General features: G+C 39.5%; 1 protein-coding gene across 7 annotated transcripts in view; it reads right to left on the minus strand.

The window, feature by feature from the left end:
• LOC150076515 (carboxypeptidase D-like) overlaps nucleotides 1-27,102 on the minus strand; it is a 118,542-nt gene that overhangs the window by 49,882 nt on the left and 41,558 nt on the right. For 4 of the 7 annotated variants that reach the window (XR_016547828.1, XM_090387792.1, XM_090387791.1 and 1 more), the window contains exon 1: nucleotides 3,093-3,187. The exons of 1 other annotated variant lie outside the window; for it this stretch is intronic. Coding sequence is in view for 3 of the 6 variants with exons in the window: in XM_090387792.1 (XP_090243918.1) it covers nucleotides 3,093-3,143 (51 nt within the window). In the remaining 3 variants the exon portion in view is untranslated. Of the gene's footprint in view, nucleotides 1-1,694; nucleotides 1,807-3,092; nucleotides 3,188-23,838; nucleotides 23,927-27,102 lie in introns of those variants that run through there. 2 more of the 7 variants (XM_090387790.1, XM_090387789.1) reach the window with 2 other exon arrangements.

A 27,102-nucleotide genomic window follows, 5' to 3' on the forward strand; every position in this document is an offset into this window, starting at 1 on the left:
TTATATTTCCTTTTAATTTCGCCAAACTTATCTACAGTTTATACATACTTTGGTAAAATATATATGACGCGAATAAATTGGCGCAATAATAAATAATTTACTTTATATCAATAAAAAACTATTGGTCTTTCAGACCCATTCATAGTATTTATTTCAAATACTTTTCGATTCTTTAAGCCAAGTCGTTTTGCACAGTTTGGTCAGGTAAGACCTTGTCCATGTTGAGATCCATTAAGGACAATTCTTATTGTGATGGTCCTATATTGTATAACCATAGGTTTCATGATTTTACGCAAAAGTTTAACTCTCCGTTTGTAGTTGCTCATTACCTTTTTCTTCACCCATTTTGAGGAATGGGGAAATTATCACTTTTCCAATCCACGGGATTCGTTCAAGAATGTAATAATGACTCAAATATTTCTAGCGCATTGATGCACTCGCATGCAGCCTTTTTTAGCGTAATAGGACGCTCACTGCACACCCGTAGAGCCTTGCCTTGCCCTACCACAACCTCAGTAATTTTTCTAATAGACTAAATAAAGAGAGCAAATATGCCCTTTCCACTTCAATCACGTAAGCGGACCATTTACTCTGTTTCTCTATACATAAGTAGAATTTCTTGCGCTCCCCTTATAGCTCTCGGATTCAACTTAGTTCTCGTATTTCCTAGCTGGTGATTTTCTCGTATTCAGAAAACCTATATTCTGGCAATAGCTGGTAATTATCCCAGTTTTATAAACCATTGGGTATGGTGAATTAACAGTAAACTTTCTATTAATGGAATGACTGGCTAATGGTTCTAATTTGAGCAGTACCGCGTTAAGTTGGAAGCTGGATGTTATGACAACATATCCAGCTTCCATCTCCAAACGGTCCTACTAAATGAATAACATAAATGGAATCCCCTCATGTAGTTTGGGGAAGGGACAGCAAAATGAATAAAGAATTACTGGGACTCTGTGTAGTAGGGATAGATGAGACGCTCTTATTTTTCATCCGGGCGTTTTTAAGTCTCGATGTGGCCCTGATTTCAGGTATTCAAACAACTTTATGGAGTATATAGCAAACGAGGAAGGTAGGAGTTTAAAAAAGTACACCAAATACTCCATAGAAAATATCTTCCAGGAATAGCAAGACAAAACTCAGAAAAAAATAAATAAACACAATGATTTATTATATTATGAGTTATACTTTTTTTGATACTACTGATAATATCATACTTTGATTTATGATATTTTAATGATTCAAGTTTAAATCCAAGATTAAGGAAAATAATTGCTATCACAGGGAGGAAACATATGAATACTGTAATGACGTTTTAACACCTTCGTTTTTTATGCCACTCGTATTTCACGTTCGTACATTGCCCGGCTACAGCCAAGAGGGGCCAGAAAGGAACATACAACTGTTATCAGAAAAGAATAAATAGATATCTTAAGAGAAAAATTGCTAACATAGAATAAAACTTCTAAACTATTTATTTTATGCGATAAAATATGGCTGAACTTGTAATATTAAGTTTTCCGTTGAATTCAATCGTCTTTGCTGCTAGTTTATTTAAAACCCGAAATTGCCATTACCTTTAAGAAATAATCTGAGCATTTTCTTAATTTCCTAGAAGTTAAAGTAAGATAAATGAGAGGATCGCCCAATGCACAGATAAAGCGCTTTTCACTTAATTTTTATTTACTTACCACAAAAAATGTCTCTTTTAAATAAGATTCAGTAGAAGAAAATATTTCGCTCACAAGAGGACTCGATTACTTCACCAAATCGTGTTAATTTAAAGAAAAGTAGGATTCCACACAGCAACTGACAATTCGACTTCCATTATTTTTGAAACACAAAGAACTAGCATTGCTCCACAGTCCAGTGGGTACAAGTGTGGACATTATCTTTCATTACGTACGTCTCCAATAATTCATTCCATGACCATAAAGTCCAAGGTTTCGCCGTCTTATATCAGATAATAGTAATAAAATAAATAAAACCGATATTGGGTTTTTTTCTCTTGTCTGATTATTCGCCGTTCCATTATTCTCGTAACCCAGTTTCACTCCTAACAGCTTGCATGTAAACTTTTCTCAGCGTAATCACTTCAGTCAGCCACAGAAGTGGAGTATTTCGATTTGGTATTGAGGACAATTTCTGCAGTATGAAAGAAAACGGTTGCCAGATCAGCCACGAAGAAGAGATAGAATTCATTTTAACCAGAGTAAATTCTTTCATCAAGTAATACTTTTGACTACAAACAGCGAAAAATATCCACTGTAAAATATTCATATTCCCTTTAAGGAATGAATGGAATTTTTGCTTGCAAAAATGCTCTCTTTCTTTCTCTGCAAAATCTACTTGCCCTCTCCTTTCGCAACACTTAAAATCATCTGATCAGCAGTCGGTGGTCTCAGTTTAAAATATTCATTCAATAACGTAGGGGGGGGGGGAAGTGCTATAAACGCAAAGTAGGTCTCTGTCTTCTCTTGTATACGCCCGCGCAGATACACACTATATACCTCGGTAATTTCAAGCTTCAGACAGTGTGACTAACTACTTCCCTTCTTATGACATCCACCGTCTTTGAATTATACGCCATTACTTTCATTATTCACTTTTCTTTTGTTTGGCAAACAGTTTTAACCATTCAGTTGCGTTGCTGATCTCATTGATTTAAATCAGCTGTGACCACAAAGACCTCGGTTAGTTCATTCAACGCTCGAAGTGATGAACGAGCCAATTACCGTTCCAGGATGAAAGTACACGTGAAATCGTTTCGATGGGAGTCAAGGTTACAATTTGGTCGTCTCTCTTTCAGGGGTTCTACATTTGTTTTGTAAAGTCTGAACTGTTAATTAATTCGCAGTTAAGAATTTATAATTAACCAATTAATTTTTATTTAATTTAAATCGTTTAATTCGTCTCTCGTTTAATTGACCATAGATGATATTACAAACGGCTAATTTACTGCTATTGAACTGGAAATAAGAAAACAAACTTGGGTACTATAACGCTGTATAATTTGTTTTTATTTCTGAATCAGGGACGCTTATTAGGGCTTCTTAATTTTAGACATGTCTAAGAGGTGGAGTACTCACGTTACTTAGGTAACTTGGCTGCGCAGTCCCGCTGACACCACCATGTTCCATCTTCTCCACTTTCAAATGAATGCGCGTGTGGACTGCTGACAGTTTTAAAGGAAGAAATTTGCGCTTATCTGTGCAGTGATAACTCGAACCTGTATATACAGGTGGTGACGTCACTTTCGATGAGTAACCGGAAATACGCGAAACAATTCCGGTCGCAACAGGAAAGTGTACAAAATCGCCCTGCGGGTAGAAGAAAAAAAAAAAAAAAGCGTGAGGAATCTGGCAACTTTTCGCCCCTATGTATGCATATTGAGTAAGCGAGAGTTAGCAACTACAAACGAAGTTGCAACCACATGTGTGTTTAATCAATTCTTACCCGACTTTGGTGTTTTTCTTTAAAATGATCCTTCTCAAAGTAACTGGCATTATTCCAAGGATATTTCCCATTATAGGAGAAGATGCTCAGCTTTATTTCAAACATCCTTTTACGTATATATATTATTCTTCATTGCCAAAAGGAAGAAAATTCCATTATCTAATTGCTTACATATAAAAGGCAGCATTATTTATCGTAAATCACAGTCCAAGAGTTGTTTTTTGCAGTCTGCACCATTATTTAAAAAATGTTTACTTCCAGTTTTTCGGGTTCTGATGGTGATTGGCCTCGACTAATTACGGATTAACCCATGGATTCGCCAGGTTATAATAATCTAAAATGATGGAATCGTCTACCGCGAGGAGCTGTATGAATTCCATAGTTTGTTAGGCGTACACACCTACATTGAAGCTTTTGATATTAGTTACAGATACATTCTAACCTTGTCTTTGATCATAAAACATTCTCAAAAAATATATTCTAAACCTTGTGTTTGAATACAAAAATGTGTTTCCAGCGGAAGTATATATTTTTATGTTCGAAGACGTTGTAAGAATACATTCTAAGAAATAAAGGAGTAGACTAGATATTTAAAAGCACTCTTTGAAGAGTGTGAATAGCTCCCGAACTACGTGGAACGTTGAAGAGAAACCCTACAAATAAATAAATATTAATCTCGATCTCTAGGCTTGAAACATTCCATATAAACACAGATTGGCCAAATAATTTATATATATATATAAATAAACAACCTTTGTATTAAAACAGTCATGACAGAAGGAAGAAATGCAAATAGACAGATGCAAAGAAAACTGTGAGATGGAGTGCGGACGTATTGCCTCTTTGAATATACAGACTTCACAGGCTTTTCGACTGCTGTCGTTTCTCAAAAGTTTTTAATGACTGGAAAGCCAGCGGTTTTTCTACAGCAAAAAGGCATAAATGTGGCAGAAAAACAATACTTCAAGAGCAAAGCTGTCGTACTCTAAGTACGACGTGTAACAGCAAATAACATTTGAATCTAACCAAACCCAGAACTGCCCTATTTAAACCCATGCGCAGAGAATGAACAAATCGGGTACTGGAAGCTCCTATCTATTTGGAAGCCACTTCTTTCATAGAAAAACAGAAAAATCCGCTTGCAGTGGTGCCGATAACGTTGTGGAACAATGGAACTGGTGATACTGGTGGAAGGTCGAATGTCATCCAGAGAGTACCTGATCATTGGATCAGATCTACTGCACCCTGCAATGTTACTTTTATCCTGAAGGTGATAGCCACTTTACGGATGATAATGCAATAGGGCATCGTGCCAGAATGGTTCGGAGAACATGACCCAGATATCCACCATCTTCGCTTTCCACTATCTGATCTTAACCCTATTGAGAAGGTGTGGGATTTGCTGGAGAGAGCTTCAGCAATGAAGTCCTCTTTCTTGAACTTTGTCACAGCTACGCGACGATATTTTGTGGAAGAAGGGTTACATTTAGACCAAAAAGCGGTAAAGCACCTTACAGAATCCATGCCACGCCCTTGCTGTTATTAGAAACAAACGTTGCCCGACTCGATATGAATAAAAATCCTTGTTTTTTGGCTAATGTTTATGTAATATATATAAAATAAACAGATGAACGGAAAACTGTCACAAACTATATGTATTCGAAAATCTTGTATGTAACGTTTGAGCATTATTTCTTCCAAGACTTTTAATAAAAATGTGTGAAAGAGCAGTCTATTTTTGGGAAATGGAATCCCTCTAGTGCAGTCCTTCTTGAGGGATTTGTGTGTGTGTGTAACAGATAAAAACTTGCTCTTTTCGAGTAGTAACCGGGATTGAAGTGTGGACCAAACGCTAATTCAAACAGAACTTTATGTTTCCTTTAATTTCTTGACATTAGATAAGAAAAGCAGAAGACTGGGGCTTAAAGCATTGAAGGGAAATAAAAAAATTAATTCAAAGCCATTAAACCCTACACCAAAAGCATTCATTAATTTTAAAAAAGAAATTATCTTGTCTTTTATTTTGCGTTTATTAATATAAAAATTAATAAATATGCTTAGTGGTTCTTTAAAACACATACTGCTGTTAAATATTCTTAAATAAAAGAAAATGACCAAATTTGGGATCCATTAACGATACTAGAATTTTTATGCTGGTTTTTATGCTTTCTTGCTGGTTTTCTTATTTCATCAGTTTCATTTCCTGAAGGTAATTTATTAGTCTAGCATTTGCAATCAAAGAGCAGGTCTTTTTTTGCAAAAACCATTCTGAAGTGTAATTCTTTCTTTCTTCCAAATATTCCAGATGGCTTTAGTCATTATAGCAGTGACACGTCAACACTATGACAGTATATAATAAGAAACAAAAAACGTTCTTGGGGGAATTGGCCCCATAACTTCTTCCCTTCTTGGACGCGCCTATACACGCTATTAATCCAATACTTTTTTGTAGGAACAAATGTTGAGTCCATTCATAGATATCTACGAGATTTTCCCTTCCTTTTTTATGATAATGTTTTATAAATATTACTTCGTTTTCTTGTTGTTGCAATGTGTATTTCTTGTTCTTCATTAGCAAGAATTTTCTCTTTTACAGGTGTCATGATAAAAACCTAAATTTAAATAATAAATGTATTATATACAGTAGAACCCAGATAAGAAGTTTTCCAAGGGACCAGAGGTTTAGAGCTCCTTACGAGGGGAAACTTCTGAGAAGGGAAAATGACCTAAGGATATGAAATATTAACTACACAAATAAAACTGAATAGATACATATACATGTGAATGATCATCTGAATTGTAGGAAAACTATCAAGAATAAAAATTGTCATTTAATGCATCGGGCACACTATGAATGAATTGCTGCAGTGAAGAGAAGCCAACCATTGCATCTCGGAACATTGGTACAGCAGGTTCATCTTCTTGTTCAGACTCACTATCAGTCATGTTTTTATCTTCAATACTTTGCAATTCATGTGAGATAACATCATTGTCTACATCAACATAATCATAAAACTTTACTGTAAATCCCAAACTACTCTAGGAAATCCCATTCGTCAAAAGGAATCCTTCCTGTTCATCACGATCAACAGTTTCTTCTATATCATCCAGCCTTTTTAAAGGAATTAATTATAACAGTAGGGTTCAGTGTATCCCATGATGCTTCTAAATAACGCATTTCATCTAACAAATAAATTTTGAACAACTTTTCAGTTTTTCCATTCAGTTTTACAAGGGTGAGTAATTTATGTACAAGGTACCTTACGAAAATGCATCTTTAAAACTTTGGTCAGTCCCTGATCCATCGGTTGCACAACTAACGTGGAATCCCCAGGGAAGAACTCCACATGGGCATTGTTTAAGTGCTCATTGTTTTACATATGTTCCAGTAACATTTGTAACAGATATCTACTTGTACAAAATCACTAATGCCTTCTCCATCTCCATATTTTCCAGATCGTCTTTTTAACTTTGTATGAAACATTAACGGCATTTGATTTCAACATTTCTTTTTGTGTTATAATTCCATTTACTGTAGAAACTACCATATTAAGTTTTTTTGCCACCTCGACTCGTGTACAAGAGAGATTTTATTCCACCATTTTCATGACATCGTTTTCCCTTTAATGTCAAAGCCTTTCTTTTTATTCCTTTGGAGTTTACTCTTACAAATTAGAAAATTATAGTATAATTAACATTTGTAGCGTTAAAATAAAACTGCCAAGGAGGTATGTTGAAAGCTTGTTGAAAGACAATTACGATAAGACACAGCAACAACCATTAAGTAATTCAGAACAGTTAACGGCCAGTTCTCACTGTTCTTCAGTGAGCTTTACTGTGCTTCGTGTGGTTGACGCGTGAAGAAATAAATATAGAAATCATGAATTTGTATATTTAAAAAACGTATTAAGTGGGAGAACGTCATTATAATAATATACTGTGTAATTTTTTTTCCATCTTTTCCATCATGTAGTGCGTATGACTAATACCTTCTGAGCTTATGATAGGTGTCATAGCCTCAAAAGATGTCCAATATTCATTACATTTCCGGAGTGGGGGGGAAGCTCTAAAACGGCGTTCACAGGCAGGTCGCTGGATAGTCCAGTCGAATCCAACTCTCCAGGTGGCATCCGGATCAGCCAGTGCTGATCTCTCTGCTTCTATTCTTCAGCTAGAGACTAGGGGAGAATTTGAATAGTACGTATGCAAGGTGGGAGAGTAGCATTGTCGAGGCCGCGTTAAGTCGAGGAGTTAAGTGTGTGTTTACGCCATATCCGAAAACTGCGAAAAGATCGAAACTTCCCAAACTCTTCGTCATTCATTTGGCACATATACATGCTCTGAGTTCCAGTCTTGGCAAGCCACCTCCCCCCCCCTCTGTCATACCCTACTTGATGCCTCCTTTCCGACGGAAAGATAGAAGAATTCTTAATAATCTTGATGCCATGAAAGCACCAGGTCCTGATGGCATTGCTTCACGTTTTCAAAATCTGTAATCCTGAGCTTGCTTATGTTCTGTGTCGCCTTTCTACGCTTTCTTATTCCACTGGTGTTTTTTTTGTTGTTGTTGTTTTATTCTTGGAAATTTGCTCATATCGTAAAAGCGGGTGACAAATCCTTCCCATCCAATTATCGCACCACTGCTGTCCCTCTACTCTTTCCAAAGTAATGAAGAAATCCATCAACTGCCAGCTCTTAAACTGTCTGGAAATCTTTCATCTGATCAGTGATCATCAGTACAGATTCCTCTACTGTAGATCCACTCAATGTGTTGACATATTGGCTGTTGGTGGCATATATTGGCTATTGCTACACACTATTACTTCTTCCAGGGCTTTTGATCGTAAAGGCCTTCTAAATGAGTTCTAACTTGTGGCTTATTTTCCGGCTGTATTTAGCAATTGGGTATCAGTTTGTTTCTCTAAATGTTCCCTACGAGTGATGGCAGATGATGATAGTCTATGTAGTCTAACTTCTCCACTAATGCTGGTGTTCCCAAGGTTCAGTTCTTTCTTCCACTCTTTTCCTCTTGTACCTATAAAATATAAAATAGTGCGGGAGTTGTCCCTAAGAAAAAGCGAAAACATAAGGTTAAGAAAAAGGTGCAGGATGAAGAAGACGTGAGTGAATCTCGTGTCACAAGATCCTTGCGCTCTCGGGCTAAAGGAAAAGAAACAGCTGAGGAAGTGGGTACTCAGGAAGAAAGTCAAGAGTGTACTTCCCGTGATGGGTTTGAGGACCTCAAGCAAGCGAGGCAAAGCTTACGAACTTTAGTTTTGCGGCATAAGGTGCCAATAACGGCGTTAGATGAGATGTTAACGCTTTGGGACCACCTCGAAGAGGTGGTTCAAAGAACTCTAGTAGATAATGCTGTGTTGAAGGCTTTATTGAAAGAGAAGACTGCTGGTGGACTATCAGCTGAAAGAACATATTCTGATGCGGTAAAGGCTTTTACCGAACAAAGAGTAGCAACAAAGACTGTGATCATTAAGGCTACGACGGAGAAATTCAGGACCAGTGAAGACGTGAAGTTGGAGCTCCTGAAGACTATCCGTCCGGCTTTGAGTGACACGAAAGTGATAGGCGTGAGGCCTATTCGGGATCGTCGAGTTGCCTTGGAGGCGGCCACAGAACAAGACATTCGTAAGATCAAAGAGTGCTCCCGGCTTGGTGAACTAGGCTTGGTAGTGGAAAAATCTTTGTAGATCAGACCGAAACTTGTTATTTTTGACTTAGATCAGGAGGTCAGTCAAGAACATCTCCTGCAGGAGATTTGGACCCGTAATCTTAGTGGATCTGAGGTTTCGGAGGAGCAGTTTCGTAGTGAGACAGCTGTAGTGACTAAAAATAAAGCCAGAGGTAAAACTGGCTATAATTTTATTATTGAAACTTCGGGCTTGATCAGGCGAGTTCTGATCGCCCGGGAAAGAATTTTTGTGGATTGGAGTGTCCATAGGGTGAGGGATCTTATTGTTCCTACGCAGTGTTATAAGTGCATGGCTTTTGGCCATGTTGCTAAACATTGTAAAGGTGAGTCGTTCTGTGGTCACTGTTCTGAGAGGGGGCACTCCTTTAGAAGTTGTGACAAGCGGGGGGACTCTCTCCGAAATGTGTTAACTGCTGGAGGAGGAAACTTCCCTCTGACCATTCTGCTGTTGATAAGATATGCCCAGAATATGCAAGGGCTATAGATATTTTGAAACGCAGAATAGATTATGGAGAGTAAGAATAGTTACTCCATAATTCAGATAAATGGTCAGAGAGCGATTAGTGTGGCCTCGCAGTTGACACGAGTTATAGAGGAGGAACGAGCTGATTTAGTGTTACTTCAAGAACCTTATGTGCTTCGAGATAAGGTGGTTTGTTATCCATCAGGATACAGAATTGTGGCTGCTTCCAGATCTCCCTGTGCTGCAATAATAATAGCTGACCCACAGTTGACAGTAACTGTTGTGTCTACTCTGATTACATCATATGGTGTATGTGCGGAGGTTATAGGGGGATTTGGTCGAGTGTATTTTGTGTCCTTGTATTGTAGACCATCGGAATTTATGGCGGTGTTTATAAGATATCTTGAGCAGGTTGTAAGTACACTTGGATCAGTTCATTTAATTGTTGGTATGGATTCAAATGCTGGATCTACTCTATGGGGTGGCCAGAGCTCTGATGACAGAGGTATAGAGCTGGAAGAGTTTTTGGCTACTACAGACATGGAGGTGATTAATGATTCAGAACAACTGCCAACTTTCTCCTCTGTAATTGGTGAGTCCTTTATTGATATCACTGTTTGTTCTAGATCCATTTTGAGGATGGTTAAAAATTGGAGGGTGCGGGATTGTCTCACAACTAGTGATCACAGAGTGATCACATTTGATATTACTACAGGGGAGCCAATGAGGCACTGGAGTGATGTCGGTAGATATTCTATGCGTGGTGTGAACTGGATCAGGTTTCTCACTCTATGGAATTCCAAAATTGATCAATTAGAGATGTGGCATGATCTGACTGCGTCAGAGAAAGCCTGGAAATTAACTAGTGTATTGCAGGACCTATGTAAACAGTGTTTGCGGAAGAAGAGAAGGCCGCAAAGATCGGTACCTTGGTGGACACCAGAACTTACGCGTATGCGGAAAGATCTTCAACATGCGCGTAAGCAGTATCAATATGAGAGGAGGTGTTACTCTCAAGAATCATTTGAGTTGCGGTTGCAGTATCAGATTAAAAGGAATGAATATAAGAATAAGATTATGTTATTAAAACGGGCTTCTTGGAGAAATTATGTGCAGGAGAGGGGGTCGGCTGATCCTTGGTCTTCTGTGTATAAAATAGTCACCGATAAAATCTGTGGTGGTGAAATTATGTCCACGTTTGTGGCGACGGACAGAGTGACTTTGGGATGGGCTGACTCTGTCTCCTGCTTGATCAATTCAATTTTAGTTGAAGATTCTCCTGATAATTTGCTGCAGAGTCAGATTGTTCGGGAGAATTTAGATTATGTTACTAGTGGGAGCGAGTCTCCTTTTGTTCCCGCTGAGCTCGAGTTAGCTTTACAGCAGACCAGAGAAGGTCGTGCTCCGGGATTGGACAATATTGATACCGCTGTGGTGAGGAAAACGTGTCAGGCGAGTCCTGATGTGTACCTAGACCTTTTCAACACGTGTCTTCGTGAAGGAGTGTTTCCGGCAGTATGGAAGACGGCTAACTTGAGGGTTATTCTCAAGAGTCCTGAGAAGCCTGTGGATGAGCCTCGTTCATATCGCCCGATAGCTCTTTTGTCAGTTATCGGAAAGTTGTTGGAGCGGCTTGTTCTTGGTCGGCTGATGGTTCATTACGCTGGTCAGGGGCTGGTGGCTAACAATCAGTACGGTTTTAAGGCTGGTTCCTCTGCTGAGGATGCCATTTACAATTTGATTAAAGGCGTCAATGAGCTGCCTGGTCGATATGTCCTGGGCTTGTTCATGGACTTTAGGGGGGCGTTTGATGCTCTGTGGTGGGGCAGCGTCCTACGCAGGGCTAGGGCGTCCCTCTGTCCAGGAAATTTATACCGTCTTCTTGAGGACTATCTCCGAGAGAGATATGTGCTCATTTGTACTCCTTTCATGAAGTGTGAGAGAAGAGTTTATAGAGGATGCCCACAGGGTTCGGTTCTGGGGCCGACTCTCTGGAATTGGGTTCTCGATGAGTTCCTACAAATGCAAGCTGTGGAAGGTACGACCAGAATAGCTTATGCTGATGATTTAGTCATCTTGGTGTGTGGAGAGTCCCGCCGGATGCTTGAGGAGCGTACAGCTGCTTCTCTAGGCCAATTGTTGAATTGGTCTGCTCAGCATAAGCTGGAGGTCTCAGCAGAGAAATCTGTAGCAGTGCTTCTGAGGGGACGCCTCAGTGGAACTCGCCCTCCTTTGTGTTGTTCTGGTGATCTCTCGCTTAGAGTGGTTAATAAGACCAGGTACCTGGGTGTTGTCCTGGGAGAGCGACTTTCTATGGTAGCTCATGCTGCCTTTGTCCGAGATAAGGTGAAACGATTATATGCCAAGCTCCAGCGAGTTACGCGTGTTGAATGGGGTATAAAGGGTGGTGCCCTCCACTTACTTTATGATAACATCTTTATCCCGATTCTGACTTACGCTGCTGGGGCTTGGGGAGGGTATATAGAACATTCTCATGTTCGTAGAATCTTGTCTTCGGCACAGAGGTTTGCTCTCTTAGGTATAACCAGGGCTTGCAGAACTGTTTCCACAGATGCCTTGTGTGTCCTTGCAGGGAAGATGCCTGCGGAGTTGGTTGTAGCACAGTTTGCTTTACGGTATGCCCTTAAGCGGGGGATTACCAGAGTGATTTTTGGTGTCCGGTCGTGCCCGGTGGGGCGGTTGGCTGGTTTCCCTGATATAACAGCGGAACGGGGGCGAATCAATGATGAGTTGAGTACCATATGGCAATTCCAATGGACAAACTCTGAGAAAGGTCGTCATTTGTATACCTTTATGCCCTTGGTCCATATGGTGAGTAGGGAGCGATGCTCCTGGCTCCAATTTGGGTTTGCAGCTGCTGCCGTCGTTACTGGGCATGGCTTGAGGTCAAGGCTGTTTCGTTTGGGGTTGACCCTTACAGAGTTTTGTGAGTGTGGAGAGACTGAGACTGGCCCTCATATCTTGCTATATTGTCCTCTATATGAGGATTTAAGAGCGAGGTTGGACTTTGGGACACTGGCTCTCACTGAAGTTAATTTGATGTATATTTTTGATAATTATGAATTCTTTTGTTCTTTTTTAAGATTTGCTAAGTTGGCTTATAGTCGCTGCCGGGCGATGCCCGGGTGGTAGTAGAGACCTACCTCCTCGTGGTGGGGACGGTAACTTGTGGTGAGAGGTGTGATTGCCCATCCCCACCACAAGGCTGAATGGTCGATTAATGTTAATTTGTTTGTTTGATTTGAGTTGACCATTTTGGTCTTTATATATTGGTTTTACAACTAAGGTTGAGACTGATATACTAAATGAGAATTGGTTGCATATGGATGAAAATCCGGGTGGCAACTGAGATGGAAGCTCACTCAAATGAAATGAAAATGAAATGTACCTATAAAATGACCTCCTTCCCTGACTGGATGGAAATTCTATCCTAGTTTTGCTGATAATTATATTACATTACATTCCACCTCTCAGTTTAAGAAATCTTACCCTGCATAAATAACATCAACTTCTCCAATATTCAAAACCAGTTTCTTAAATATCCATCGCCAGGTAATACTTCAATGGAGCGAAAAAAAACTTAGTTAACTTCGACCCCTCTAAAACTCAGTCTTATTTCTCGTAAAAGTAGGTTTTTACTCCTATTTCATCTTCGATGACACCCAGATTTCTAGATATCTTTGTTAAGGATTAACCTGACTTCTAATTTCTCATTGCAAAAGAAAAACAAAACAAAACAAATATTGCTTCTTGTACATCAAAAAAGCTAGATTTCCTTTTTGAATCTCGGTGTTACTGTTCTTCTAAACAATTACTCATTCTGTACAAATTCCACGTAATACGTCTTACCATGGAAATTTGTTCCCACATCTGCGGTGGTGCCCCAGAACCTCTCTCGGGTTTTTAGACTCCATTCAAAAGATGGCAGTCAGGTTAATTAATGGCCCCTTTCTTATAAAGTCTCTCATAGACGTTCTCTTTCTGCTGCAAGCCTTTCCTATAGATACTTCCATGGTCACTTCCATGGTCTTCGCATGCCTTTCCGATAGATACTTCCATTCTTCTGAATTGGCATCTATAATCTCCCCCCACACTTTCTTCCAAACCAGTCCGAACACGTGCCGCAAGTACGTGTACGTGTTTACTATCCAACTCCAAATTTATAGAACCAACTTTCTCTCTTCCTTATTTAACCCTTCTATTTCTGAATTCTGGGACAACCTTTCTTCATATGTATTCCTCCAAAATTACGGTCTAAGAAATTCAAGTCTAATGTCAACCGGTATCTTCTCTCTCAGCCTTCACCCCCATACTCGGTATTAACTATTATAGGTTCTAATACCTTTGGTGTTTTTATAATAATAATTAAAAAAGCACGCAGTGAGGTACCCCATACCAACTACTAGATCTGACTGTTTCGATTCATTGTTATTATTAATAAAATAAACTTACTGAGCAATATGCATAAAAAATACATCTGATGTGCCTACTGCTCATTCACAATTGCATGATTATAATGTATTATACGTTATCAATCCCATTTCTTAATATTATTGGCCTCCAATTTGGCACCTACAAAGATAAATCATACGTCATTTCGAAAAGTCTCTAATATTACAAAGCAGGCTGAGATCTCCATAAAGTGAATTATAGAGGTCTCAGCTCTAATCCCAAAAATAAATTATACAGTTGGTAGGGTTGGATTAAAAACAGTAGAGAAAGGGAAAGAGAAAGGGATGGGATCTGGAAGTTATAATACGGAAAACTTCAAATCTGAATGTTTTAAGTTTTTCGAGCAAGGTAAAGAGGCAGAAAACTCATGGTGTCCTATCGATGATTTGTTGAACATTATCCTGTAGAGATGTGGAGGTCATAGTCCCACTGTATAAGGCAATTGTAAGGCCACATTCTGAAAACCTTGTCCAGATATGGAGATCTCATCTGAAAACAGACATTGAGTTTCTTGAAAGGGTCCAAAGACAGGCAGCTAGAATGGTGAGATCACCAGGATGACCATATGAGGAAAGACTCCGATTATGTTATGATTATTACCCTGTACAAGTCTGCTAAACTAAAAAATAAAAAAAGGTTGATAAAATGTCAGCTACCGTATTCTTTGCTCACATCTCACACTCCGCCGAGCAGAATTGCCAGTTCCAGTATTGTCCTTTCCAGGCAGTACCCCAACTTTAGGAACAGCAGCCCCATGCTCAGCTTGTTTGCTGGAAATTGGTTTGAAGTACTTGGTGGCTCATCATTTGTGCTGTTGGTACCGCGTCATGAATACCAATATTGTCCTTGCATGGTAATTAAACTAATCCGGGTTTACTTTCCGCTTGGTTGTTTCACAAAATACAGCCAACTTTTTTTCCCTTTTTTTTTTAACAGCAGTAGGTAATGACGAACCTTCAGCAAGCTCCCTATAAACATCGCGGTCAGAAAGCACTTGTTATATTCTTCCTGTTGACTTTTAAATCCATTTTCCATCATGATCAAGGTTGCTGATAACATATATTTTTAGCTCGTGCACAATTACCACTTGGATAATTACAGAACCCTAATCTCGCGCTAAATTACCTGTTGGCAGTGCAACAGAAAACCGGCAATCCCTCATGGGCGAGAAGACTACGTTTGGGACACACGCTGATAATTACCTGTTTATCGAGTTTATAAACTCGATCAGGTAATTATTAACGATTCGTTTGCTTTATAATTAGCTCCTGTACCGAACACACTCATTGCAATCACATGTTAATACTTAGACTTATTACGCATCCAAATTCAATGGGAATGAAATTATCAATAGTTTTATAATTTCATTCCCATTGAATGCGTAACTTTTAATTTTCTTTTTGTCGCAATTTCCCTTATTTGAATAGCTATAATTGCCGTTCTCCCACACCAGGTGGAAAAGACATGGGGGGTTCGAATCCCGTCAATAACGCGAACAATTTTTATGCCTTTTTTCACAACGTAGCTGAGTTATTCTGTCGTAGGAGAGGGTCGTTTATCTCCAGGAAAGCGAGTGTGACATTCTCACAAGAGAGGTCGTGGGAAAACACCCACAAATGTACCAAATGAGGCCCAGCCAAAGCATAGTGAGCCGACACAGAAGGAAGTTAAAGCCCCCACGATAGCTCCTTCCCACCGCGGCGCATTAGGAGCACTGTAAGGACTAAAGACCAACTGAGCCATTGGTTTGCCAAATGCCCAACCAGAACAGAACTTGTGGCAAACACAGCCGCTCATCTCTCCATGCAAATCTGCAAATTTGCATGGAGAGATGAGACTAACCTTCCAGGACAAATCACTCAAAACTACCACTTCTAGAGCAAGCACGCAATTTGAACCTGTTTTATCTCACAAGAGTGGCTAACCCATATTTTCGGGATCAAAAGCCTCTTTGTTACGGGACAACTGCTGAACAAATTGAAGCCACTGTAGAAAAAGGCCATCAGCGTAATATCCACTAAATTAACTACAAAATGGCCATCATATACTTCTTTTAAAATTGACAGCCAACGTTCCTCTTGGTCACAAGTAGTGCTTATCGGGCCATATTTTGGAATTGATCAACATTCTGCTCTCTGCCGACGCCATTCAAACAGCAATACAACATTAAGTCGAAAATAAGCAACTGACTCATAAATGACACCGGCAAGATAGTTCCCAACAGCCTTAGTGGATAGAGCAGTTGGCATAATCACTGTCATCCCCCCCCCAACACCGGGTGGGAAAGACCTCAGTTCGAACCCCGTCGATGACGTAAGGAATTTTCATGAGCCTTTTCACAATGTTGCTGAGTTATTCGATTTCAGGCGAAGGTAGCATGGTTTTCCCTCCCGGAAACTCGGGTTTTTCCAACAAACAACAACAAATCTACCACAGAACACACTCAATTCATAATATTCTGCGCAATATGATCTAAGTCTCTGATGCGCCTAAAACAACAAACAGTTCCCAACATGTCACGGAAAGAATAAACTACCAGCTCAACCAAAGACAACTTCGACCAATTCCAACCAGCTAAATCACTTGTAGTAATGTACTAGCTGAAGAACAATCCGATTCCCAATTTCAAGCCAGGTCGTTCCTACAATACAGACACTCAAACCCCTTTTTCAAACAAACATAAATTATAAATGTGTAGCTAAAGACGCTGTGAAGAAACTTCTTCATTAATTGATCAGAGATTATACTCATTCTTCACTGTTCTATTTAACAACAGACCGGTCAACAGTGAGTTATAATCGCTAATCCTATACAGTGTCTAAATTAAAAGAAAAAGTATTCTTAGAAAAAATGTTAAGCAATTATATTCGACCTTGAACCTGAAATTTATGACAGAACATTTATCCCATTAAAATCACCTGCTAGTGGGACGGAAAACAAGATTCGATGTGTAAATGTTTCGATTCGATGGGTAAATGTGTCCCAGGTGAAAGGGTTCTGAGATAAATTTTCACTAGTAATACGGAAGTAATAGAAAAATTTCTGCGCTTCCATGGTAGGTTACATGCTGCTATAAACACGTTGAAGATTGCCAAAGACAGAGAAATACTCCAAGATATTTCTCTATCTTTTGCAGTCTTCTTAAGCTCAGAAGAGCTTCTTAAGTTCAGAAAGGAACCAAAGATATTTAAACCGAGATCATTAGCAAGCCATCATGATCTTGTTGAAGAAGTGGTGATAAAGATAGTTATTGCAACGTATGTGCCTTCGATGAGCATAACATTTCGGAGTGACCTTACTGGACAGTAAAAACTGACAGCAGCAAGCAGATCAGGACAGCCAAATTAGGAGTGCAGAATTTTGAACAGAAATCCGAGAGCCGAGGTGTTACATCTAGTTGATAATATGGATGGTTTGCACGTTTTCCAACCTTAATTTTCCAATACTTAAAAGTAATTGAAATTTCAGTCCGCAGAAATCTCGTTAATTTGTATTTTCTCCAGAAGATTGGCTCCTTTTTTCATTTGAGTGACTCTCTAGAAAATAGGCAGAACAGCCATTTAACAATGAGATCGACCTAAGAAAAGTCACCACCGAATCTTCGGTGCAAACAGGTTAGGTTTATTTGTTGATAAGCTTAATCTGTTTTGCTGTTGAAGAGGAAAATTCTGGAAAACGGAAGTTTCATTTGTCTTGGTTAAGCTCCGAATTAGGCTAAGTCAATGTTATTAAATCAATGGATATATTTGCTCGTGACTTTCCAAGCGATGAATAATCTGCAAAGAAGTCAACCGAACTATACATTTTCAGGCTATCAGCGTTTGTTTAGTTTTTTTATAGCACAAAAACAGACCATCCTAACTTAATAGTTGCATGTTAGGATCTGTATTCACTTTAAAGATGCCATTTAAGAAGGTAGAAAATAATGATAGATCGTTGAGGTACATTCCTACCACAGACAACGTCCTAACGCAACCTCCGGGTTGTGTTAGGGCGTTGTCTTGCTGGAGTTACCTCTGGGTGCCTCTGATGTGGACGCTGTCTTGATCAGCCAGGTTCATGGATTTTTCCCCATGGTACACGTGCAGGCCATGATTGGACGCCATCTACAGAGCCACTCGCAGCCTGCACACATCAGAGATGTTCTGCTGGAGTAGATACAAGATGCTCGGTGGGAAATACTGCAATAGGCTGTTCGACACCTATACGACTCAATTCCAAGAGGCTTAGTTCAATATATCCGTAACCGTGGAGTATTTACATCATATTGATCTGTCCATTGTAAGCCTCATTTTGTGCCATTAAATTTGTTCGCATTATAGCGTCTGCAGCTTTTATCACTTGTTCCTTAACTCCTTAGCTGTCATTACGCTAAGTATCCTCCCTGTATTCGTGTTCCTTCAGAGTGTTAAAATTTCAATATCACAGATGTATAAAGGCAGACTTCGTGAGATTGTCCAGAGCCCACTGTCAAAAATAAGTAAGGCCAAGTTGATCTTTAGAAAGAATATCCCCCAAGAGAAAAAGTAGCTGGTCGAGCAAAGACTATCGACTCCAATATCTTAGAAAATTAACTAAGCAGATTGGCCAGTAAGAAACCGGATCAAGTTTATCACCCGTATTATAAAGCTGCCCAAAAATTAGAATTGTACTCGGAAGCCATCTTTCCTGTGTTGAATGAAGCAGTAATTGATTGCTGAGTACCCTCTTCTGGATTGTAGTAAGATCAGGAGAATTAGAAAGATTAAAACAGAGAGCGCTCTGGAAGCCGGATTATGAGAAATTGGATGTGGCAGGGCAATTATGGGACTTTTCTCTTTAATACGACATGGAGGAAAGAGCACTGAATTAAATATTAATTGGCAGTGCAACGCTCACAAAATGTGAAATCATTAATGATCGACTTTTTCTCAATTTTATCGAAATTGTGTGGCAAATTCATCTCGATAGGCACACTTCCTTTCTGACATTTCAGTAATTTTTGTTCGAGTGCAATTTCGCCACACACCGATACGTGACAACGACCAATAACGGAAACAGTTGAAAATCTGCGATAAAACTTAACGCCGGAAGCTGTGGCTGTGGAAGGTCACACATAACATCGACTACCGTAACCGAAATACCCACATCGCACACCTGAAACGAAATGAAATCGCTGAACGGAAGTCATGGCGCGCTCAATAAAACCTGCAAATTCATTCTGGTTCTGATTCCCGAATGTGTCAATATTTTGTTATGTTAAAAACCAAGAATAAATGATATCAACCAAAAAATGTTTTGTTGCGTTCTTTTTCTTTTTTTAAAATTTTGTCAAAAATTTTAGTTTGGAAGGATGGCAGAGAGAGAGAGTTTAGAGGTAGGAATGTGTTAAAAGGAAGGATGAGACTTTTTATTGAAATTTGGGATGGCTGGAATCTTTCTAAGAGAGCCAAGCGAAAAATTTTATGAAAATGTAACCATCAGTTACATGGTCAGTCGAGTTATTACATGCAGACAGACAAACGGACATAGTGAAGGTGCTTTACGCATACACGCTAACGCGCCTAAAAATTTAGGCCTGTCCTTCCAAAAGAATAAAGAATAGTAATAAAGATTCATCCTCTAAAACTTAGCACGCCTACTTAATTGTAATTATTTTCCTCATGGGTAACAAACTCATCAATACATTTCAATTATTGCAAACACGAAATTTAAACTCTTACAGAATGTGCCAGAAGTAGTGGTCTTCCTCGTGTAAACATGCAACTGTAAAGGCTCGAATGTCGTTCTCAAAACCTTGCTTCTTATTTGGGACAGATTTGTTTGAATATACAAAAACGACTTAAACGCAATGTTAATGTTCCAAATAAATATATGTTCTCCGGACAAACCCATATTACGCGCCGCACTAATAAATACCGTACTGCGCCTCAAATGTTACTGCTGTCATAATGAAAGTTCTTCTGCCACCTACCTATAAATATCTCATTCCATATCCGGTGGAATCGTGTGCTCTGTTACCATAGTTACCTCGGTACATACACACCAGCGGTTTGCGCGATCAATGGATAAATAACCAGTTGCACCAGCAGCATGGCCAAATTTTGACTGCTGATGCTTCTTCTATCTGTTGCAGTCCTGGTTCAGAAAAACGCAAACTCTTGGATAAAATAAATTTTCTGTTCACTCCTTGACGGCTATATAGGGTAAGAGGAGTATACAAGATAGAGCGAATACAAGAACATCGCCGAATTTAGCAGTCATGTGGACTAGATGCAAGGTCAACTCAAACGCGTGTTCTACCCGCTCGGATTAACTTCAAAATAAAAAATAGTGACATTGACATCGGCAAATACAAAATTTACCTTTTGAATGTGGATAAATGCAACCTGAAGACTCAGGAGTAACTAAATTTGATGACCTACCTTGTACTTGTAGAACATTACATTGAGAAGTTTCATTTTTTTCATATGTACAATTCACCTTTCCAATTAGTCCCGCAGATATATTGTGTTAATCAACCAACTCAGAGGTAGCAGACTGAATGAATTGAAAATGAAAGTTAAACTCCTGATGTGGTTTGCTTTATGATTTAAGTTTGGTATTCAAGAAACTAGTAGTACTTTGACAGGTCTGGAATTCACCGAAGTGCGTGGCAGGTTTTAGCGAATATGTCTGTGAGAAATTGACTGTCCAGTCAAAAATTATGACTACCTATTTAATAGCGGGCATGTCCTCCTCATACCGCCAGTACTACCACCACCACCACCAGACGGTGAGGCATGGATTCTATAAAGCCTTTGAAGATTGCAGGAGGTATATTGTACCGTGTCGCCCGGATTCCGTCCCATAGATTTGGGACAGTTCGTGGTAGAGTATCCAAACGCCGGATCTGTCGATCCACGTAATTCCAGAGAATATTCTATGTGATTCATATTCGGCAGCCAAAGTTGCGCGTGGAAATCACTTTCTTGTTGATGAACGACTCTTGAACAATACCGGCAAACGTAGCAAGACTCATTATCCTGTTGGAACACACCTGTGCCATCCAGGGAAGACAGTCTCCACGAACGGAAGTGCGTGATCAACCACAATGGATAGGTAGTATTTAGCATACAGAGCGCGGTCTAGGGATACGATGGCTCCGGAAGAAAGATGTTTCCCCTGGGAATTTCTCCAAGGGAAATTCCCAGGAAAACATCCTCCATACCAAAACACTGCTGCCACTTGCCTGTTTCTGGACCAGAACATCGGAGTGATTCTTCTACGCAGTTTTTTGCCGTATACCTTCCATCTACCGTCCACACAGCATAGCAGGAAACGTGATTCATCAGAAAGGGAAACTTTTTTTTTACCCCCAGTGGTTCAATGACGCCGTTGAGATGCAAACTTCAGGCGTCGTTGGCATGTGAGAGTTTCGTTTCTTGGAAACACCGCTGGTCATACCATCTTCAAATTCCATGGTCAGCCGTTCCACTTTTTCTATCTATTGCCTCACAAAAAGCGGGACAGCCTACGTTCGCCACGACCCTCGATGAGGCGTGGGAGCCTACCAATGGACCGGCGACTGTCATACTGTCACCCTTCAACCGCTGGCCAACAATGATCCCGTTTTCGAAGTCACGTCTCTTGCCCATGTCTAACAAGTACTTCGTTGGACCACATGCCATGAACCTGCCGGTATTTTAGCTGTTCTCGTCGCAACACCTGTGCCACCAGGAGGAAGTGGGGGGAGGAAACGGCCGGTTGCTAAAACACGGGGATAGTCCATAATGTTTTGACTGGACAGTGTATAAGCTTATGGATAATTGGAGATATGTGTGAAAAATAAACTTTATCCTTGACGATCCATAACGAATATATCATTTAGTAGAGAGCACATTTGCTGGTACAGTGGTTTGGTGTTTATATTTGAAATTCAGAACGGCTGAACAGATGTTTCTAAAAGACCGAAATGTAAAATTTCACAAAAATCAGCTTAATGAAAGTTCAATTGGAAAAAACCAGATGTGCTGAAACTAATACATACTGCACACCCGAAAAGAAGGAAAAAAAAAAAAGAATCTGCCAATGTAATTTGAAATGAAATAAAGTTTTGAAATGAGAAATTTGTGTGGACAGTGAATGGAATAAGGCCAGTTGGATGTGCTGAAAAGAACATAGCCCAATTACTTTTACATGGTCGCACTTTTCACTGCAAGGAGATTTTGATCTAGAACACCAAACCACTGTACCAGCAAATGTGCTCTCTACTAAATGATATCTTCGTTATGGATGGTCAATAAAACGCGCACGAAAAACCTTGCTTTATCATGTGCGTGCGGCGCTAAAAAGGATAAAGTTTATTGCACTGAGGAAAAAGTGTGGTTGGGCACGAAACGAACTTTGAAAGCTCGACTAGAGTAAGCCATCTTTGAGAACGATTCTATATTATAAAGTTCGGATGCTTTCTGAATGCCAAAATAAATTTACAGAGACTTTTTCTTCTTTTATGTGTGCTACTTTTTCCTCATATATCTATTTCTCTGTTCGGGTGAATGTTTATTAAACCTGGCCAATTGTGATGTGATTGGATTGTTGAAAAGCAAACCCATAGTGTCTGTAAGACATTGTGTCCTACGTTGGTTTGCATTCGCAGATAAACAGAAAACTCTACACATCCGTCTTCACCAGATTCAGGAATGTGTTTTCAAAATTTGTAGCACAGTTGGTAGGATCGCCATCCTCCCCCACCGGATGAAAAAGATCTGAATTCGAGCGCTTGATGACGTGAGGAATTTTTATGGGCCTTTTTCACAACGTGACTGAGTTAGTCGGTCGTAGCATGGTTTTTACTCCCGGAAACTCGGGTTTTTCATTCACCAAACAAAAAATCGACCTCACACGCAATTTACAGACAGTACACGCGGAGTTATATGGCTCGACATATAATCCTCTTTCATTTAGATGTTGATGGAGACCAAAATATGATAATAATATTATTAATTAAACGAAAATTAATTCAAAATAATTTAACTAAAAAGAGGTTGTAGACTTTAGCCGTACCTTGTTCATGTGAACCGGAAAGATAGACATTTGTCTACGTGAAAGTGCCAAACAGGTCCATGCGATTTAACCAGGCTTTAGATATACTTCGCATAGTAGTACTGTTTGTATTATGTACAAGGCTGCGGCAATTCGTGAGTACTTATTTCACAATATGAGACTGATGTGTTTTGTAATAAACTTAGTTTGCTTTTAGCTATGTATAAATGAGGCCAGCGCAAGTGCATTATTGCAATTATTGATTAACTTCAAATTGGTCCACAGTTCTCTACCAGAAGTATCTATACAAGAAGCAGGTGGCCTGTGCCATCTGCCTTCGAACTCTCATTATTAACATTTCTTTCAATTTCTGTGTACATCTCTTTGTAATTTTGCATGATTAAGGGCGTCACCATCACCCTGGTATCATTCTCAAATGTATATATTGATCTTGCAACGTGTTGTTGAATTATATTGAGTTCTTCTATTTACAAGTATTACTCCTTTTTTTATATATTAACAAGCAGCATTTTGAAAGTCCAGAGTTAACTGCTCTTTTGTGTTATCTCACTGCGTGTTTTCCCTCACCTGTCTTCCCCCACCCTCTCTGACCTACAACGAGGCTCAGCTACAAGTCGTGTACTGCAAACCTAATGTTCAATTATCGCATCGAAATTTGCCAATTAAATCGGGTTAAGAGGGTATAACTCGAATAAATTGCTGACCTAATTACCTGATCAACAGTGGCTGAAGTAGCTTCTGTTTACATGGGGTCGACATGCGGGCAGGAACACCGGAGGTTCACATGCTGCCTATCTACTTCCGCACAATAACTGCCTCTTAAACAGTGGCAGACTTGTTACTCAGAATTTACTGTGACGTCAGTGGGAATTGTAAGTTTTCCTCTTTCTGCGTCTAGAGAAGCGTCTTAAATGATAATACCCACACTCTCTTAGAAAATAACTCTAATAACTGATGTCTGGGTCTGAGAACAAGACGGGGAATTCTAAGTTAAGCTGATATCTCGAAATTGCCCTCCTGGGGGGAGGGCAATTTCGCAGTTTGAACAACGTCAAGTTAATATAAACTTCTAATTGGCAGCTAGTGATGCCTTTTAAATTACTTTTATTTATTTATCACATCTGGTCCACCTTATTGAGCATAAGATATGATGGAAATAGCGGCTTTTGTTTCTTTTGTCAGGTTGTAAGTGGTACCAACGACATTAACAGAAGTACCAGAATGCAATTAATAATGAAACTAGAATTTTAGTTATGATCTAACATTGGAAGAATTTTGGTCGACACTACATCGTTTTCCACCCAGCACATTTTGAAGGGTAAATGTCACTTCACTGCATCGCGTTCCTGTGAAAACATGCTGTTGAACCTCGTACGTGGTGTTTTAAGGGGATCAATGCTGTGTGATGCAAAGCTATCGTTGAGTAAGAGGACCATAAGCTCTCAGAAGTGCTAAGATCTTTTTAAGTATTGACTTATTTTAGTATTGACGTAGGACATTGGTCCACGATTTATGAGGTACCTAATGTATCTGTTTTGCGTCATCGCTAGTTGGTCACCGCCCATCAGTATCACAAGAAGTCGTTCAAAGGATCGATGAAGTACAGACGTTCGATCAAATTCGTTGCGATTATCTAGTACTCGTCTGATATTCCCAAGAACGTGGTAGGTGAAGCCTTTTAAGATGGGCCCTCACCTGTTTCCTTGTATAATCAAACTACTCAATCATCGTGATTTCATCCAGTGGATGATGGAAGAGTGGCGATTTCCAGAATGGTTATTTAACGTCCTATGGGAGAATGAAGTGCTTTTCACATGGATGTATGACTTGCACAAATTGTCAAATGTGGGCTATGAACAAAAAAAAAACCCTCGTGTATTGAAGAATGCCATTTCTATCTAAATGTCATTCAGTCTGGATTGCATTCTTAATCATTGCCTCCAAGATTTCCCCTATTACTGAAGCCAGACTAACTAGTCTGTAGTTACCGACTTCCGTCTTAGAACCATTTTATGTACTGGCGACATACTGGCAGTTCTCCAATCTAAAGGAACCTCTCCCGAGTCCATAAATTTTCTCATAATTAACCTCAATGGTTGAATACACTCTCTGACCGTCTCCCTTAAAATAATCGGCTATATGCCGTCAACTCCGGGAGCCTTACTTGCTTTAGGCTCGAAAGTTTTCTAATAAATAATCTGAAATTTCAAAATCCTAATTTCATGCTTTATAGCTCCACTCGAACAACCTCTCCTCATCATGAAGGGTGTTTCTTCAGTAAAGACCGATGCCAATTCATCAACAACTTCAGCTGGGTATCTAAGACTTTCCCACACCCACAGTACACAAAGTTTTATTCTTCTTTGTGTTCACATAGAAAATCTTCCATTCTTGCTCTCTTAGCCAGTGTTTTCTTGTACTCACACCTGGCCTCTTAACCTTAACTGTGGTACCATTACAGATAATCTCTGTAGCTGTGGTAGACTTCAGTATTTACATTGCTCTGTAACTTTCCCCATGCCATCTTTTTCTGCTCTATTAGACCAGCCAGCTCCTTCATCCATCGACATCCTCTTCGTGCTATATTTTCTTAATGGTATACATGCGTTCATGGCTTCTGATCTTTGTTTAAAAGTATTCCATAATTCTGATGTTATTCGCCCTTCCTCTGCAATTTACCCAATTCAAATACTAGATGCCATGTAGCGATTCAAAGCGCTCAGTTCAAATACTAAATACCATTCGAATACAAAATAAATGCCATGTAGCATCTTAAACTGTTATAGTCCACTTTTCTACAATTAATATTTGTGCCTTTACATTTAACTACTGCTTCGCAACAGCTTGAACAGACCCACTTTCTTGATCCTCCTATTGACGATTGCGTGATCACTATCAGCTATTTGTACCTGTACCGTAAGCCCAAGAATGTCATCTGATTAGTGGGTAATGATGTAGTCTAGAATATTCTTGTCCCTTGTATTTTCTCTAACATACTGGTACAAATAATAATCATCTAGTTTATATAAAAATTTTGTTCTCCATGTTGAGTTTCCTCTCACTTGTTCCAACCAATTAGACGCAAATTTAAATCGCTCATAATAAACTTGCAGGCTTGGAACGATTATTCTACACCCCTGCATGCAGGTTGGCCTAACTTAACCTAACTCCAGCAGAATTTTGATTGTAAAAATATATGAAGCATCGTTTTTACAGAGACTTTCCTTCAGTCTTTCAGATTTGAAGATGTAATTCGTCTGGAGGTAGTGAACATTGAAATTTTGAAGGTAGCTATGGAAAACAATGTCCCATCTTATTTACTTATTAGAAAATAGTAGTATTACTATTAGTAGCGGCAAGTGATGCAAGAAAAAAAAAAAACTTCCCATTTTACCTATCCATCCCCTCCAACAGTTTGCCTAGTTCTTACTTGAAGGCATTCAAACTATCCACTTCCACAATATTAGACATTAGTTTGATATTGGCTAAAGGAAGAATTCCGCACATCTATTCTGCAACCATCCTTCCTTAATTTGAATTTATGTCCCCCCGTGAGCAAGAGAAATAATCCCATCAGCACTGAGCTTTCTCCATCCATTCAAATCCTTTAATACCTCAATCAGATCGTCTCGCAGGTTCCTAGTCTCCAGACGCTGTAGTTTTCCGGACTGAAGCCTTCTTGGTGAGCAACCCCTTTTTTCCCCTCATCATTTCCGTTGCCCTTCTCTGTACTCGCTCCAGAAGCTCTGCATCCTTTCTAAAATGAGGCCTTCAGACTTATATGAAGTACTCAAGGTGTGGCCTGACCATTGCCTTATACAATGGAACAATCACTTCTTTATCCTTGCTAGCAACTTTCTGTATATCATTTACAAAACCCCACGTGCTGTCCTGGAGGCCTGTCTGCACTGCTCAGAAAATTTCATATGTGACTGCACAATTACCCCTAGATCTTTTTCATTTTCCACTGACATGA

This window comes from Mastigoproctus giganteus, chromosome 13 (genome assembly GCF_048544385.1).
Source record: "Mastigoproctus giganteus isolate SK-2022 chromosome 13, ASM4854438v1, whole genome shotgun sequence".
NCBI lineage: Eukaryota > Metazoa > Arthropoda > Arachnida > Uropygi > Thelyphonidae > Mastigoproctus > Mastigoproctus giganteus.